The 18116-nt window shown below is 46.9% G+C and overlaps 1 protein-coding gene across 1 annotated transcript in view; it reads right to left on the bottom strand.

Moving 5' to 3' along the window:
• timm50 (translocase of inner mitochondrial membrane 50 homolog (S. cerevisiae)) overlaps positions 1-18116 on the bottom strand; it is a 45900-nt gene that overhangs the window by 15989 nt on the left and 11795 nt on the right. The window contains exons 4-5 of the mRNA XM_056283686.1: positions 11869-11890; positions 745-803 (exon numbers count right to left, since the gene is read on the bottom strand). Coding sequence (XP_056139661.1) covers positions 745-803; positions 11869-11890 — 81 coding nt within the window. The remainder of the gene's footprint in view (positions 1-744; positions 804-11868; positions 11891-18116) is intronic.

Genomic DNA, 18116 nt, shown 5'->3' with positions numbered 1-18116 from the left:
TCCCCGGATCAGCAGAGGGGGTGGAGCAGAGACCGGGACAGCTCGGAAGAGTGGGGTAATTGGCAAAGTAATAAATGTCGGCTGTCGCTGAAAAGTAGTTGCGATGGTGTGATGACGCATTACTTCACCAATCGTGACTGACAGCACCATCAGCTCCAGCTGAAAAGATCTCGGGGCTCAGATTTAGTATTACCCCCTGAGCAGGGCCGAAACCAAGATCTGGGAACGCTCTCCAAACCAGGCCGTCGCCAATGTAAAAGAAAAGATAAATAAATAAACCAGAACCCGGAACTTAAGGAGCCAGTTAAAGCTCCATCTTGTCAGGTCCTGAGAGGGGGTGGGGGCTATAAGACCTGTGCTATACGGTGAAACTACCCACGCAACTTGCTTCCATAAGTTGCACGTGGTGAAGGTTCATGCAAGATTCTTCCAAGGAGGGATTATTGCATAGCTGTAGGTTAATGGTAACATGAGCTAGTTTAGTTCTTGGTTTGCCTAGTTAACTTCCTATACCCTGACTGCACATACTTCAAAACTAAGTAGAGTACACACGACAATCAAAATAACACAGGGGCATCAACACCGAGACCGATAACCTCCTCACAGCCGTTCGGACACATGTTCCTCAGGACTTGAAACGCCAGAGCCTTGGATACTCCTGCTTTGACAGGAGGACCTGAAGCCTTCATCAATAGAGAAGGGACAGATAGACATGAGGAGAGACTTAATTGGTTCCAAACTCACCTGTCTGTAGTCTTTAAAATATTTGAAGGTTCTTCTCAAGTGCTGGATGACTGGAGGGTCTGGAAGACAAACCAATGACCAGTCAGTTATCAAGGCAAATAATACAGTTTCCCTTATTCTTCGTCTAAGGCTACAACTCTAGAGGAGCAAGAATGAAATCTACAGATGAGCATTAATACAGACAACCTTTATCTAGGGATGCACTGGTGTTGGTACTGGATATCGGGTTGATACCAGGCTAAAATGGGAGTCTTGGTATCAGAGGTTTAACCCAAGACTAAAACCCGATTACCAAAAGCCATGAGTAATATAATATGAGTAATCCCAAACAAATGGTCTAAATCTGCACTGGTTGTGAATGGGATCGATATCTGCAGCGAAAACCTGATATTGATGCATCTCCAATTTATAGTGCTGCATTTCCAGGCTTAAACCTTCAGTTTAAACCTCTGTCTCAGAGAAAGTGCACTTTAACCAAAATATCGTTATGCATGCTCAAAAATCCAAGTAAGAAAATCACAGAAAGTTCATCCACGCCGTGGTCTGTCGAGGAGGTACGGTAACGGGAAACGACACAGAAGCGAGTCGAGTCCACTACAAGGTACCATGTAGTGGAAAAGGGGGGGGAACGACCATCCCTGAACCGAGGGGGGGGGGGCTAAGAGTACATCTGTCACCATCTTACAATGCTGTGATTGCAAACATTCCCCAGTCCTCTGTGAACAGTACACATGGCCATGGTAACTCTAGTTAATGGTCACACCCATACTTGCATATGAAACCAATCGCTGGTTTGGGTCGTTATGCCACTGTACGGTTTATAAGGGTGGAGGTGAGACTGAAGAGGTCACTTAGATGATGATGATGAGACGTGTCTCCCAATAAACGTTGAGTCCAGATGAACCGATTTAACTTCGGTGATTTTACCAAAATACTGCACTGAACTGATTACTTCTAATAATCAGGTATTGGCTTGCATGCAAACCCACCAAATCACAATCAATTTGGGGGAAAAAGAAACACCTGATGACACCCGCCATACCAACACCAAATCCCTGACCCTTAACCCCTGACCCTACGCCACGACGCGCGCCTCCAGACCAGTGTGTGGCTCTGCTGATGGAAGCGGAGTTAGACTCGCTAGCGGTGGGGTGCTAATAAAGTCTCCAGCTGCCCGTGGGCCTAATGACTAATCACAACAAAGACTCCGTTTCCCAGGGGGCCGTAGGGTCATTATGGCCGACAGCAGGACAATAGCAAGACACGCGTCCACACTCACACATGCCTAGCTCTACCTTTCTGGAACCTTCCATCTTTCTCTAGCTCTCTAACCTGCCCGCTCAACCCCCCCCCCCCCAAGGTCCCAGGGGTCTCAATCCCCCAGAGTTCATAGCAGCGTGCTGAAGCAGGAAGCAAAAGCCATCTGCCACAATCCTGTTGTGTGAGAAAGAGAAAGCGTAGGAGAGGGTGAGAGAGAGAGCGAGAGCGAGAGCGAGAGCGAGAGAGAGAGAGAGAGAGAGAGAGAGAGAGAGAGAGAGAAGGGCCCCTTCTCATAACAAAAGCCTTTCTTCAGATCAGGTTGGGGCACAGCATCTGGTCCACTGGCTTGCCAAACACATTCTCTCTCTCTCTCTCTCCCCCATGCTCTCTCTCCCATGCTTTCTCTCCCATGCTCTCTCTCTCTCTCTCATCGATGTATGTAATGCCAAAGCATGTACACATTCATTTGAGATCAAAAAATGCACTTAATAGTCATTTGTATAATGAAGGGAGAAGAAAGCCTAAAAAAAATATCAGTCCCTGCAGGTAGAAATTAGATTTTATTATCAAAATTTACACTTTTCCATGACCTCAGCAAACATTCCAGGATATTTCACGAATTACGTCATTTTCCAGGTGCTTTCTACGACCGGAAAACTCGTCTATACATTTCCAAACCCCGATATACTTCACTCCTTTACACTCACACATGCATTCTCTCTCTCTCTCTCTCGATCAACATAATGCAGCATGTCCTCTCACCCGCCCCCCTCCATGTGAGTGACAGGCCTCTGGGGAGTGTGTGTCTGCTTGCATGATGTCAAACACCGACGCTCCTTCGCATCAAATTGCTGCTACCCCCCCCCCCCACGTCATCTAAATGGGGCGTCTACTGGCCCACGCCACGGCGTTCCCTCAGGAATCATACATCCTTCTACTGCTCCACCCACATCTTCATTCACCTTCTGTCACTACAACAGCAGAGGAGAGATGAAGAGAGAGGAGTAAAGGAGACCGAGAGAGAGAGAGAGAGAGAGATAAAGTTGAAGATGGGAGAAGGAGGAGAGACATGCTGAAGAAAGGAATGATGTGACTCAAACAGGAAGGGAGAGAAAGGACTAAGTGAGATGACTGGAGGAGTAGAGAGAGGAGAGGAAGAACAGAGGAGGAAATGTGAAATGGAGTCAGATTACTAAGGGGGAGAAGAGGGGGAAAAAACAGAAAAATGGAGGGAGAGAAAAAAGGAGGAGGACAGAGGCGAAGAAGAAAAGGAGGGGCAGGTTAAAGGAGCGAGAGAAAGAGAGGGACGGCGATGGGAGATGGAGATGGGGAGATGGAGATAGGGATGGAGGCGAGAAAGATAAAAGACGAGAGGAGAGAGGAGCAGTGAGGGAGAAGAGGAGGATGTGGTGAGCAGCGGGAGGAGGACGGACGGCTCCCTGAGATACGATGAGCTTTTATCGCGTCCCCTAGAAGACCGTCAGAGACGTGTCGGCCCCAGGGGTCCCCGGCGGCACCTCCCAAACACCAACCGTCACACCAACACCTCCATGTGACGGCAAACACCTTTCATCAAGCTCCGGATATTCAGCATGTTTTCTGAGCGAATATGCAAATATGGATTCTAAATTAACGAAATAAAACAAATCACAGCCCAAGACAAGTCATATATTTATTTTCCTTTACGCCTGGGTCTAGCTAACGCCACTGACAGGAAAGATTTACATGGTCAGTATTAATTTTGAAGTATCAAATTACAAACGAAGCAACATGCACACACAAGGGAGCAGAGCGTTACCTATGATCATATATGCTGACGATACAGTACTGAGTTAATCAACGTCCTTAATGTCAGCAGGACGCTTAAGCCCACCAGACGGAAATCTCTCCATCAGGATCCTGCTCCCCTTCACATGAAGGCACATTAATAATCTGCAATAGCCTCCTTCTCTCTTTCACACTGGCCAAATACCCCACAAAAAACCCGCTAATGTCCGCCTTTGGTCAACGTGAAAGGGCGGATGTTAGCGGGGGTTTTTTGGCCAGTGTGAAAGGGGTATTTGTTTCAGTCTTCTTCTTTCGGCTTGTTCCCCGTTACTCGGGGGTCACCGCAGCGGCTCTTACGTTGTCCATCGGTACCATGTGAGGGCACAGCGCCGATGGCGGCCGTTATTAACCCGGGCCTCAGCCGACCCGGTATGGTCTTGTCAAGCCGCATACTGATTTGGCAAAATTTTACGTCGGAAAAACAAAAAGATCTCGTTCCGTTTGTTTCAGTAATGTGCCGTCCCCCTTTTCATCATCATCATCATCATCATCAAAACTGTCTTCAGGAAGACTCGGCTCGTTTGGGTGTCATGTTGGGCTGCAGGATCGTTAGTCCTGATATGGATATGAAAAAGCCTGACATGGCTATGGGGGGGGGGGGGAACAGCATCCAACACTGAAATTATGTTCAAACACCAAACTACTGAATGAGCGTACAAATATTCAAAAACTCAGGGCAGCCCTCCCGGATTCCAAACAGCTTAAAAGCAACAGCATTACTGTTTGTGAATAATTAACACACCTAATAATCAATACCACCTACTAGGGCAGGGCGATATGACTTCAAATCTATATCACGATTATTTCAAACTTTTACCTTGATTACGATTAATGAACGATTATTTTTTAACACTGCACTCATGGTTCTGTGACAAGGTTTTCTAATGAAGTATATCTCATGTTTCTGATTTTTGAATAATTTAAGGAAACACACACAGATGAACTATTTATGGCTCTTTGTTGAATATTTCGAAGAGTTGAGATCAAAATCAGTTGAAATCGCGGGTTCCATTCACTGCCGGTGTAGTGCAACGTGAGGGTCAAGCGGGGCTCCATCGTCCAACCTGACCAGAGACCAGATGTGCTGCAAAGTGGCAAACAGGTTGTAGGTCAGCAGCTACCTTCTCACCACATGTTGTGTACATGTTGAACAGGCTTTAGTTCAGCAGCTACCTTCTCACCACATGTTGTGTACATGTTGAACAGGCTTTAGTTCAGCAGCTACCTTCTCACCACATGTTGTGTACATGTTGAACAGGCTTTAGTTCATCAGCTACCTTCTCACCACATGTTGTGTACATGTTGAACAGGCTTTAGTTCAGCAGCTACCTTCTCGCCACATGTTGTGTACATGTTGAACAGGCTTTAGTTCATCAGCTACCTTCTCGCCACATGTTGTGTACATGTTGAACAGGCTTTAGTTCAGCAGCTACCTTCTCACCACATGTTGTGTACATGTTGAACAGGCTTTAATTCATCAGCTACCTTCTCGCCACATGTTGTGTACATGTTGAACAGGTTGTAGGTCATCAGCTACCTTCTCGCCACATGTTGTGTACATGTTGAACAGGTTGTAATTCAGCAGCTACCTTCTCACCACATGTTGTGTACATGTTGAACAGGTTGTAGTTCAGCAGCTACCTTCTCACCACGTTTGTGCATGTTGGGCACCGCTGTTTGGGAGAAATATTTTGGCGATGACACGCGTATCTGCTGTCAAGGGTTTTAATGACATGTTTAAACCCACTTATGTTCCACAGCAGCTATGGGAGCCATATCCTTCATGATGTAATATGCAATGGCATCAGTTATTTCTTCCCATCTTCTTGAATCCTCGGTATATCGTGTGGCATTTGTAAATGCTTGTGTTAGCGACAGTTGCTTTGTGGACACACTTTGGCGTTTGTCGGTCTCTCTCTTGTTTTGAGCTGTGCACTCTTCATATTCGGTAACGTGATTGTGCTCCAAACGATCAAACAGATTGGTGGCGGTACCTTTGGGTGCTGAGATTGTTTTTCCACAGTGTTTACGTTTGACTTGTTTTTGTTCTGTGTCGTCTTCACTGAAGCCAAAATGTGTCAAAACGAGGGACACGGCATTCTGTTTAGGTATAAGCTGCTCAGGTTGAGGCCTATTTGTTGGCTCAGTGTCAGCGCTTGTGTCATCCATGCTGCCAGCTTGCTTTGAGTGAACTCGGACTGACGTTAGTTGGACGGGGCGGAGGCACGTGACTGAACAGGATGTAGTGGGTTTTTTTAAAGGGACATTTCACGAACGCACGCATTGGGGAAATTATTAACCGAATTAACCGACATGAGCAAGATTAAGTCGGTTAGAGGTTCTTAATGTCGGTTTCAATACATTTTCGGTTAATTGCCCAGCCCCCCCCCCCACACACACACACTCACACTATACTCAAGTCACACAGGGAAGAGGTTTGGGTGTGTTAAGATGGACATATGGATGGATGGATGGAGGGTGTGATGGACATGTGGACAGATAGTGACAGACTGGTCCTTGGGGAGAGATGGGTATTGACAAGGTGATTATTAGAATGAGTGGCTGATCAAAACTCATTTATCCAAATCCCCCCCCCCCCACACACACCTCCCACACACACAGCTGGCTAATATAAGAGCTAACAGTCAGCCTGTAAAGCAGAGGGGATGAGTTGGCATTAACGTTACGGGTCTAACAGCGTCTAGTAACAGCACCTACTGAGGCTGGCTGGCTGGCTTTGACTGGATTAACATGCATTAGGGGCAGGGGCAGGGGCAGGCTAGGCTAACTGCTAGCCCATGCAGACCAGCAGTTCCGACAGTCATCCTGGCTGACGTTCTTGCCTCACAGCAAGAAAGTTCTGGGTTCGAGCCCCAGGGTAGCCCAACCTTATGGGTCATCCTGGGTTGTCCTCTGTGTGGAGTTTGCATGTTCTCCCCGTGTCCGCATGGGTTTCCTCCGGGTGCTCCTGTCCAGGGTGTCCCCCCGCCTGCCGCCCAATGACTGCTGGGATAGGCTCCAGCATCCCCGCGACCCTGAGAGCAGGATAAGCTGTTCGGATAATGGATGGATGGATGGATGGATGGACGGATGGATGGATGTAGTTCTTGAATGTGTTTTTGTCTGTATGTTGCACTGCTGTGGGATGGGGAGACGGCATTTCGTTTCATTCCACTTGCACAAGTAACATGAAATGAAACGACAAAGTGTGCCTGATTCCTGAGATGAGTGGTAAAGTTAAAGACTAGAGAGAGGGAAAAAAGAAGAGAAGAAGAGAGAGATGGATGGAAGGGGAAAATGACATGTACCAAAACATGGACAGAGTGGACCTTGGGGAGCACTGCATGAATGGATGGACAGAAGGCGTGATGGACATGTGGAGCGACAGCGACAGACTGGTCCTCGGGGAGAGACATTATTGACGAAGGGATTATTAGGATCATTTGACCAAGTCCCCAAACACCAGATCTATTGGAACGCCGGATCTAAACCTCACAGCTGTCTCACACACACACACAAGAAATATGTTCCATCAATGTACCGAGGCTATGACCTTTGACCCCCTTAAAACTGGTGGTTTGAAGTCTGGGTGACCTTCTAATTTTATTCTAATGTCCGACTCACTGAGTCTACCTGGATGAAAGTGTCATCCTTAAATATTCATTTTCAGTTACATTAGTATTTTTATTACTTCATATTCTTTTCATCAATATTCATATTACTTTTAGTACTTCTGGCAGCCAGAAGATTCAGCACGGTGTAAGTTTCTCAGTGCTGAAGCTATCAATGAAGTTTTGTCTATGCCATTCGAAACAAAGAACTACAATGTTTTACAGAAATCTGGGTTCAAGAAAGGGAAACAATCCTTTAAACTGGTGATCCATGATTTCTTCAGCTTTGTTGGATTTGTCATCGCCTGGTGGTCCTAGCAGTTCATCTTCATACCGTAAATAAAAGATCACGAATGACTAGACTCGCTAGCCTGCTGGCTAATGGGTTGGATCCTTTAGTTGACCGGTTAGTGCAGATGCCCGTGGTCCGGGCCACCTGGGTTCGCGTCCCGGCTGTGGCAGTTCCCGGCTGCCCCCTGAATTCACTACACTGGTGTCAGAAGTGGGATGGTGAGGCCATCGGAGGCGCATATGCCTGGAGGCGTGAGGGAGCTGATATGCTGAAGCGCGGAGACACGCTTCCCGAAGGATGGGGGTAGTGTAATGACCACAGGTGACTAGACTCACTAGCCCTTGGCTAACCGGTTGGACCCTTTACTTGACTGGTGAACATAGTCACTCGTGGTGTAGGAGACCCGGGCTCACTTCCTGGCTGTCCCTGAATTTGCTACACAAGCTATCCATGTGAAACAAACATGAAGCTGAAAGCTGAAAACATCCACAAGGTCACAATCTCAGATTTTTGTGCAACACCGACAAGATAATCCAGTGGTAGTGTGCGTCTTGTGGGGAGAGAATGATCACCGTGTCATCTGACAGTAACATGGAACAACATATCAATCATATCAAATATTTAACTGAAACTAATTATATGCTGGATAATGTTTAGGTTTGTATTTTAGCATCCATCACTTGTGCTTGTACATTTCACATGCAATTTTCTTCTTCTGACTTGACACATTTCCTGTCCGGGCTACCTTAGATTTGAATACTTGGTGGGAAGGGAGGACCCTGTCCAACACCACTGAAAAACAGCATGTAAAGGTCTGACAGGACATGGAAGTGGGGCAGGCTAAGCTAACTGCTAGCCCATGACCAGCAGTTCCGATAACACCAAGGGCAGTCTGGTGGCGGCCTCGCCTAGCATTGACTGTGGTTTTGGTGTCGTCATGTGGAGTGTGGGGAGGTGTGTTGAAGGTGTCTGGCTGGGAAAGCTAGCATTGGACCGGCTGGGGGAGCCTGGTCTGCTGCATCCTGTGGGCCCAGGGACCACGGCCCTGCTTGGAGCTGCGCCCGAGGAGGAAACACTGAGGGCGGTCTGACAGAACGCGGAAGCGGGGCAGGCTAAGCTAACTGCTAGCCCATGCAGACCGACAGTCCAATATGTTAGATGTATGTGTTCTCGTAGTTTTTGGATGTGCGTTTGTGTGTCTGTGTTGCACTTCTGTGGGCTGGGGGATTTCATTTCATTTCATGTGTGCAGGTGCATGAAACGAAATGACAAATAGTGTTCCTGATTCCTGATCTTGAGAAGGAGCAACTGGAGAACGTTAAAGCATTGAATGGCTGTTGCTATGAAAATACCTGCGTGAAAAGGGATCAAATATTAATTTTTCACTGTAAAGAAAATTACGGACTACATCTTCAGAACCCCCTTAGGAAGACATTTAAGACACAATGTGATTTCAAGTTGGGTCAATGGTAATATAACCGTTTCTCGTGAAGTGGTTTCATTAAGGAGAATTTGTGGTAATGTTTGGAAAAGCTCTTGGAGGTCAGTCACACTTTCTATCCAACCACTCACGAGCGGCTCCTCTTTACTTATGTGTGAATACAATGACGATAAAGTGCATCTAGAAACCATCCATCCATTATCCAAACCGCTTATCCTGCTCTCAGGGTCGCGGGGATACTGGAGCCATGCAGACACAAGGAGAACATGCAAACTCCACACAGAGGACGACCCGGGATGATCCCCAAGGTTGGACTGCCCTGGGGCTGAACCCAGGACCTTCTTGCTGTGAGGCGACTGTGCTAACCACTGTGCCACTGGGCTACCCAATATAATCTAATAATAATAATACAGTATCGTGTAATACGATAGGGATGTCCAATTTGCCCGTTTTTATTCCTTTGTGTCACACAAATTATGGCCGTACATATTAAAAAAGGTCAGTTCCAAGGTATTATGACCTTAAATAGAGAATTTAAGTTATCCCAACTGGCTGATAATACGACAGTTAGATGTATTCAAAGTCTGACAAAATGTTGGGTGTAAATAATGTCCTGAATGCCGGCTCCATGTAGTGACTGTGGTCTTACTTCTATGCGGAGGTTCAGGTTAATTGAAATAAAAATTAAAAAAAGGTCAAGTTTGTTGGGATGTCAGGTTGGTAGTTTAGAAAGTTGAATCATGGGAGTGAGACACAAACACACACGCGCGCGCACACACACACGCGCACACACACACACACACACCAATGCCAGGGTGTCAGTAAAAGCAGACATGCTCAGCAGAAAGCAGAGGATCTTGTCCGGACAAATGTGTGACGAAACAAAGCAAACACAACACACACACACACACACACACACACACACACACACACACACACACACACACACACACACACACACACACACACACACACACACACACACACACACACACACACACAAAGCCGAACACACCCACGCTGCCCCATAAATAACAAATGGACTCTTCATTTGCATCAGAATCAAACTATCTGCTGCTGCTGCTGTTGTGAAAGTGTGTGTATTTAAGGCACGCTGAGGGAGCATGAGAGTCTTACAAGCTCCAGTCTTCATGGTATTTGGACCGAAATCAGTCATTAGATGTGAACCTCTCATGACTAAAAACCTTTTAACATGGCATGAGCAAACATTCAGCAATGTTGTTTAGTAATTGACTAATATTGTGGTTTTATACCTTCATCCATAAGTGCCATGTGAAGCTGCTGGCTCTGCAGCCTGTGCAGCCCAGCAGGGGAGACAGAAAGTACCCTGCTGTGGCTTCACATGCTCAGCCCATTTACTAACACGCTACAGATTTACATTACTCCTGACCATCTGCCAAAGCAAACCATTGTTTAACATTTTCTGAATTCATTTTTCCTTCCTTCCAAGTAGGCGTTGGTTTCTGTTCATTTTAGTACGGTATGAAAATCAACTCATTCCCAACCGATGGACCGTTGTGGTGAAGAGGGAGCTGAGCCGGAAGGCAAAGCTCTCAGTTTACCAGTCAATCTTCATTCCAACCCGTGACGGTTGGAACGAAGATTGCTCATGACCATAGTCACCATAAGTGTATGGTCATGACCTTTGGGTAGTGACTCAAAGGGGGAGATCGTGGATGCAAGCGGCTGAAATGTGTTTCCTCCGTAGGGTGTCTGGGCTCAGCCTTAGAGATAGGGTGAGGAGCTCGGACATCCGGAGGGAGCTCGGAGTAGAGCCGCTGCTCCTTCATGTCGAAAGGAGCCAGTTGAGTTGGTTCGGGCATCTGACTAGGATGCCTCCTGAGCGCCTTCCTTCGGAGGTGTTCCGGGCACGTCCAACTGGGAGGAGACCCCGAGGTAGACCCAGAACTCGCTGGAGGGACTACTTGTCCAATCTGGCCTGGGAACGCCTTGGGATCCCCCAGGAGGAGCTGGAGGGTGTTGCTGGGGAGAGGGACGTCTGGAGTGCCCTATTTAGCTTGCTGCCACCACGACCCGACCCCGGAGAGGCGGCTGAAGATGAGATGAAAATCAACTTGCAGAGACTGCAAACTTGTTTGAGATGGGTAATCCATCACAGGGAACATTTAGCATTTAGTGGCCTTCATCTTTTCTTCTAACTTACGTTTCAATGCAGAATAATGCTGCTGAAAATACAGACAGATTTATTTCTAAGGTTCCTTTGTTGGTAACATGAACTAGACCAAAAAAAAAAAAAAAAGGCAACAAACAAGTTTCAAGTCTCTGCAAGTAGATTTTCGCGCCGTACCGAAACCAACTGCTTTCTAGAAGGAAGGAACAACATACAAGAAAATCTAAAACTAGATGGTATGCTTTGCAAAATGGCCGGGATGCAGGAGTCATGCAGAGTAAACAGGATTTGTGCGTGAATGGTCCTCGAACGTTTTTCTATTGTTCTGCTGTTTCAGGGTGGACGGCAAACTTTTCAGAAACGATCAATCCATGTTCAAGGTGACAACAGCGTTTTTCAATTTCTCAGGTTAAGTGTGGACATGGCAAGACACAGACACACACAGACCGACATGGTAACCTGGGCACTCGGGAAGTACAGCTGCCCCAGCACATTTGACTGAACAGAGAACGGGAGAAATAAACTGTCAAACAACACTCACCATTGTCGAACTCATCTGGAATCTGGAGGAGAGACAGAGAGAGAAAAATTCAAACATCTACAGACAGTTAAACGAGTCAGGTGGGTTGACGGTAAACAGGTTCACATTGCCATCTCGCCAAACAAGCTGGTCAACAAACTCCACTAACTAGGACTAAAGCCTCCTCCAGACTGTGCGGTTTGGGCCATCTCGGGTGAAAGAGGACTAAACGTGGCGATATCTTTGGTTGTGGCTCCGAAACGGTGGTCCTGCGTCGCACTGTGAGACAGGTTCGAAGACACCGTTAATACGGCCTTGCGACTGAAGACAACTGCACGGTGGCACAGTGGTTAGCGCGGTCGCCTCACAGCAAGGTCCTGGGTTCGAGCCCCGGGGGTTGTCCAACCTTGGGGGTTGTCCCGGGTCGTCCTCTGTGTGGAGTTTGCATGTTCTCCCCGTGTCTATGTGGGTTTCCTCCGGGGGCTCCGGTTTCCTCCCACAGTCCAAAGACATGTAGGTCAGGTGGATCGGCCGTACTAAATTGTCCCTAGGTGTGTGTGTTTGTGTGTGTGTGTGTGTGTGTGTGTGGGCCCTGTGATGGCCTGGCGGCCTGTCCAGGGTGTCTCCCCGCCTGCCGCCAAATGGCTGCTGGGATAGGCTCCAGCATCCCCACGACCCTCAGAGCAGGATAAGCGGTTCGGATAATGGATGGATGGATGAAAGTACAGGCGTCTAAATTAAATCAGCTCTGACAGAAGTCCACTTCAGCCACCGGTGGGACTTTACTACCATTAGAAAGTAGGACTTCCACGTTTAAAGGAGATCGGTGCTTTAACTAATCCAACCCATCCAACGCCATTAACTCTCCTTATTCATGTTCATGAAGAAAGGCCACTACAAACCCCAATTCCAGTGAAGTTGGGACGTTGTGTAAAACGTGAATAAAGACAGAAGACAATGATTTGCAAATCCTTTTCCACCTATATTCAGTTGAATACACTACAAAGACTAGATATTTAATGTTCAAACTGTTAAACTTTATTGTTTTTTGCAAATATTCACTCGTTTTGAATTTGATGCCTGCAACACGTTCCAAAGAAGCTGGGACAGGGGCAACAAAAGACTGGGAAAGTTGAGGAATGCTCAAAAACACCTGTCTGGAACATTCCACAGGTGAACAGGTTAACTGGGAACAGGGGAGTGTCCTGATTGGGTATAAAAGGAGCATCCCAGAAAGGCTCAGTCGTTCACAAGCAAGGCTGGGGCGAGGGTCACCACTTTGTGAACAACTGCGTGAGCAAATAGTCCAACAGTTTAAGAACAACGTTTCTCAACGTACAACTGCAAGGAATTTAGGGATTTCATCATCTCCAGTCCATAATATCATCACAAGATTCAGAGAATCCGGAGAAATCTCTGCACGTAAGCGGCAAGGCCCAAAACCAACACTGAATGCCCATGACCTTCGACCCTTCAGGGGCACTGCATTAAAAACCGACATCATTGTGTAAAGGATATGACCACGTGGGCTCAGGAGCACTTGGGAAAACCATCGTCAGTTAACACAGTTGGTCGCTACATCTACAAGTGCAAGTTAAAACTCTACCATGCAAAGCCAAAGCCAGACACCGCCGGCCTCTCTGGCCCGAGCTCATCTGAGATGGACTGACGCCAAGTGGACAAGTGTGCTGTGGTCTGACGAGTCCACATTTCACATTGTTTTTGGAAATCATGGACGTCGTGTCCTCCGGGCTAAAGAGGAAGAGGACCATCCAGGTTGTTATCAGCCCAGAGTCCAAAAGCCAGCATCTGTGATGGTATGGGGGTGTGTTAGTGCCCATGCCATCATGGGTACCTTGCACATCTGTGAAGGCACCATTAATGCTGAAAGGTACATACAGGTTTTGGAGCAACATGTGCTGCCATCCAAGCGACGTCTTTTTCAGGGACGTCCCTGCTTATTTCAGCAAGACAATGCCAAGCCACATTCTGCACGTGTTACACCAGCAGGGCTTCGTAGTAAAAGAGTGCAGGTACTGGACTGGCCTGCCTGCAGTCCAGATCTGTCTCCCATTGAACATGTGTGGCGCATTATGAAGTGCAAAATACGACAACGGAGACCCCGGACTGGTGAGCAACTGAAGTCGCACATCAAGCAAGAATGGGGAAGAATTCCACCTACAAAGCTTCAACAAGTAGTGTCCTCAGTTCCCAAACGCTTACTGAGTGTTGTTAAAAGGAAAGGTGGTGCAACACAGTGGGGAACATGCCCCTGTCCCAGCTTCTTTGGAACGTGTTGCAGGCATCACATTCACAATGAGTGAATATTTGCAAAAAACAATAAAGTTTATCAGTTAGAACATTAAATATCTTGTCTTTGTAGTGGATTCAACTGAATATAGGTGGAAAAGGATTCGCAAATCATTGTATTCTGTTTTTACACAACGTCCCAAATTCACTGGAATTTGGGTTTGTACATAAATTGAATTAAGGTCCCTGTTCAACGATCTATCAGGCATCCAGGGACAGCTATCATTTGTTCTGAGGACTAATTAACACTATGCCGCCACCCACAGCATGAAATTATTATTGCTAATATTCATTATTATTAACCATCATCATAATCATTATTACAATAAGGCATCGTTTATTTATCAGTATTATTATTATCATAATCATTATTATTATGATCATTGTTATCCCCAGCACTACTTCCAGCTGCTCCCGTTAGGGGGCGCCACAGCGGATCATCCGTTTCCATTTCTTCCTGTCACACCAGCCCTCTCTCACCACATCCATAAACCTCCTCTTTCACCTTCCTCTTCTCCTCTTCCCTGGCAGCTCCATATTCAGCATCCTTCTCCCAGTATACCCAGCACCTCTCCTCCACACATGTCCACACCATCTCAATCTTGCCTCTCTTGCTTTGATTATTACTACAGTCATCATCATCATCATTATTATTATTATTATTATATAAGACAATATTGTAGTTTGACTTGGCTTCAAACCCTTTCTGTATGACTACGTGCTAGTCCAGCCTCAGGGTCACTGCAGAATATTCAGTTGACCCACACCACAGAAAACAAGGTATTTAAAGAGCTAACCTGCATTTCTGTAGATAAGTTAGATATGGATGCTGCGCAGACACTGATATCATAATTCAACCTCAACTGATCATTCCCACAGGGTTGGCTGTTCTCCTGAAAACACCGGGCAGGAGACGGCAACAGGCCACACAGCTCTGAAGACTGGGTGGAGGATTCCCTCTGGTGGCCACAAGAAGTAACCGCATCTGTACCTGCAACTGACTGTTTCGTGCTGCAGAACGGATAGAAACTCTGTCTAATAAGTATACGCGTGGGTTGGCAGGAAAGATTAAAGCATGTCTGGCCACTTCTGAGAGAGTTGTGAGCGTTTTTGTATGTCTGTTGTAATGCCACTAGGAGGCACTATGCAGTCTGCTGCAACAGCGATGGACTCCAATGGCACTTTTGGCCATGCCGAGTCAAGCTATGCCGCATCGATTTGTGCTTCCATTAGCACTTGAAATGCGCAGAGCTGTGCAGAGTCGTGCCCGAGATGGACCATCTCCAGAGTTGGGCCAAAGCGTGCCAGACCCGCCACCAAGCAGGTTGCGGTGACGTCAGATGGGCTTCGTAATCGTTCAGGGACGATTAAGCCACAAATTTAAAAAGCCCCCCCCCCCCCCCCCCATCAAAGCATCACCCTGTCTCCCATTTTTCAAGCAACAGGTCTTGATGCTGCTCAATAATCCAGGTAAGAAAACCACAGAAAGGTGGACCAGTTCATCTGGACACGTTTATTGACAGAAACGTTTCATCATCATCTAAGTGACCTCTTCAGTCTCACCTGACTGACTGCAGGTATCTCCACCTTTATAAACAACACAGTGGCATGACGACCCAAACCAACGATTAGGTTCATATGCAAATATGGGCGTGACCATTAACTAGAGTTACAATGGCCATGTGTACTATTCACCAAGGATTGGGAACGCTTGCAATCGCAGCATTGTAAGACGGCGACAGATGCACTCTTAGGAGGTACTCTTAACTTGTATATCGTCACCTTCTTACAATAATGGCCTAAGTCATATTTTCAAGTTTTTCAAAAACCAGAATAAACTGAAACAAATATAGAATATATGATTATTTCTTAATCATTTCACACAAGAAGGTTGTCAATAGGCATATATTGTCATAACCTTATTGTGTGAAATGATTAAGAAATATCACATATTCTATATTTGTTTCAGTTTAGTCTGTTTTTTGAAAAATTTGAAAATATGACTTAGGCCATTATTTTAAGAAGGTGTCGATATGGAGGAAGTGGAAAAGGGGGCTCTGATGTCCCATCCAGGGTCACCACCTAGCCGTTGGTTCAGATTTGTGGACGACAATGGGGTAAAATTAAATCTCAGGATGTAGCACATTTCACCGACCACATGAACTCTGTGGACACCACATCAGGTTCACCAGGAGGATGTGGAACATGACAGGGTAGCCTTCTTACACTGTGAAATTACAGTTGGTGATGGGGGACATGTGATTGTTGATGTTTACCGTAAACCAAAACATACTGATCAGTACTTAAGGTTTGACTCTCATCATCTACTGGAGCACAAACTAGGAGTCATTGGGACAGTGGACCACCGAGCTGACAACGTCCCCACCAACACAGCGGCCGGAGAAGGGGAGAAACCAATGCCGCGATTGCAACTATTCCCCAATCCTCTGTGAATAGTACACATGGTCATTGTAACGCTAGTCAATGGTCACGCTCATATTTGCATATGAAACTGGTGGTTGGTTTGGGTCGTTATGCCACTGTGTTGTTTATAAGGGTGGGGACACCTGCAGTCAGGTGAGACTGAAGAGGTCGTTTAGATGATGATGCAACGTTTCTGTTAATAAACGCTGTGTCCAGATGAACGGATTCAACTTTCTTATGCTACGGTCACACAAGAGCAAAATTAACGGTGGCGAATATTCGCCTCCTGTTCACTCCCGTTCTATGTGAGCAAAAGAGCAAACATTCACTTGTGGTGGCGAAGGAATTTCGTGTCTTTGCTTTGCGTGGAGTTCCACTTTGGTGAACTTTGACCGGCGAAGCCGCAGCCTCAACCAACAGCAGAGAAGCATGTGTGGTTGACACCACCCGGCTGTAGTTTTCTTACTGAGCCGGGATGGAGGAGACTTGCTGATTGTCGCTGTGCCTATCCAGCCGGTATTGTACGACATTGCTCATGAAAACTACAAACTGCCCCACCAGAGAGGCGCTGCCTGGCTGGCAGTGAGTCGGGAGACAGGTATTGAACATATATAAATGGAAAATTTATTCATAACATCAATTTATATTTGGCAGTATAGAAATATAACTTGTCCACCAGTGCTCTTCCTCTGTATTTGTCAAGGAAGCTACGATAACATGTACAGGGTGGGGGTGGGGGGGCGGCATGGCAGCCCAGTGGTCAGCACTGTTGCCTCACAGCAAGAAGGTCCTGGGTTCGAACCCCGTGCCCTTTGTGTGTGGAGTTTGCATGTTTTCTCCCCGTGTCTGTGGTGGGTTTCCTCCGGGTGCTCCGGTTTCCTCCCACCATCGGAAAGACATGCATGTTAGGGTTAACATTCTCCCGCCTGTGCCCCTGAGCAAGGCAATGGAAAGAAGAACTGGAGTTGGTCCCCCGGGTGCTGCAGCTGCCCACTGCTCCTATGCAACAGGATGGATTACATGCCGAGAACACATTCATTATAAGTAGACAACGTCAAATAAAGTGGCTAATTAACCCTAGCTATTAATCAAGTATCAACCCTAACATGCATTGCCTTGCTCAGGGGCACAGGCAGGAGTATTAAGCCTAACATGCATGTCTTTTTGATGGTGGTTAGGAAACCGGAGCACCTGCAGGAAACTCCCGCAGCCACGGGGAGAACATGCAAACTCCACACAGATAAGACCCAGGTTCAACACTGCCACCAGAAGCAGAGACGAGTCCGTCGATATTCACCGTGTGCCAACAGACGAGAACAAAGTCACATCGTCTACAGAGCGAGAACCAGTCTGCCACCGCTAGGTGTGGAGAGAGCCGTATAAAACCTCCCGGCACCTCATGAGTGTGTGTGTGTGTCGGTCTCTGGCACACTCCCATCACACCCTGCAAGTTGTCTCTTTCTCCCATCACCACCTCCCTGTGGGACGCCGACGAGGCCTCGAAACAAAAGGCTCCCGGGCGAGACCGGCGCACC

The sequence above is a fragment of the Lampris incognitus genome, chromosome 7, assembly GCF_029633865.1.
Source record: "Lampris incognitus isolate fLamInc1 chromosome 7, fLamInc1.hap2, whole genome shotgun sequence".
NCBI lineage: Eukaryota > Metazoa > Chordata > Actinopteri > Lampriformes > Lampridae > Lampris > Lampris incognitus.
This window is presented reverse-complemented; position numbering and strand designations above follow the sequence as displayed.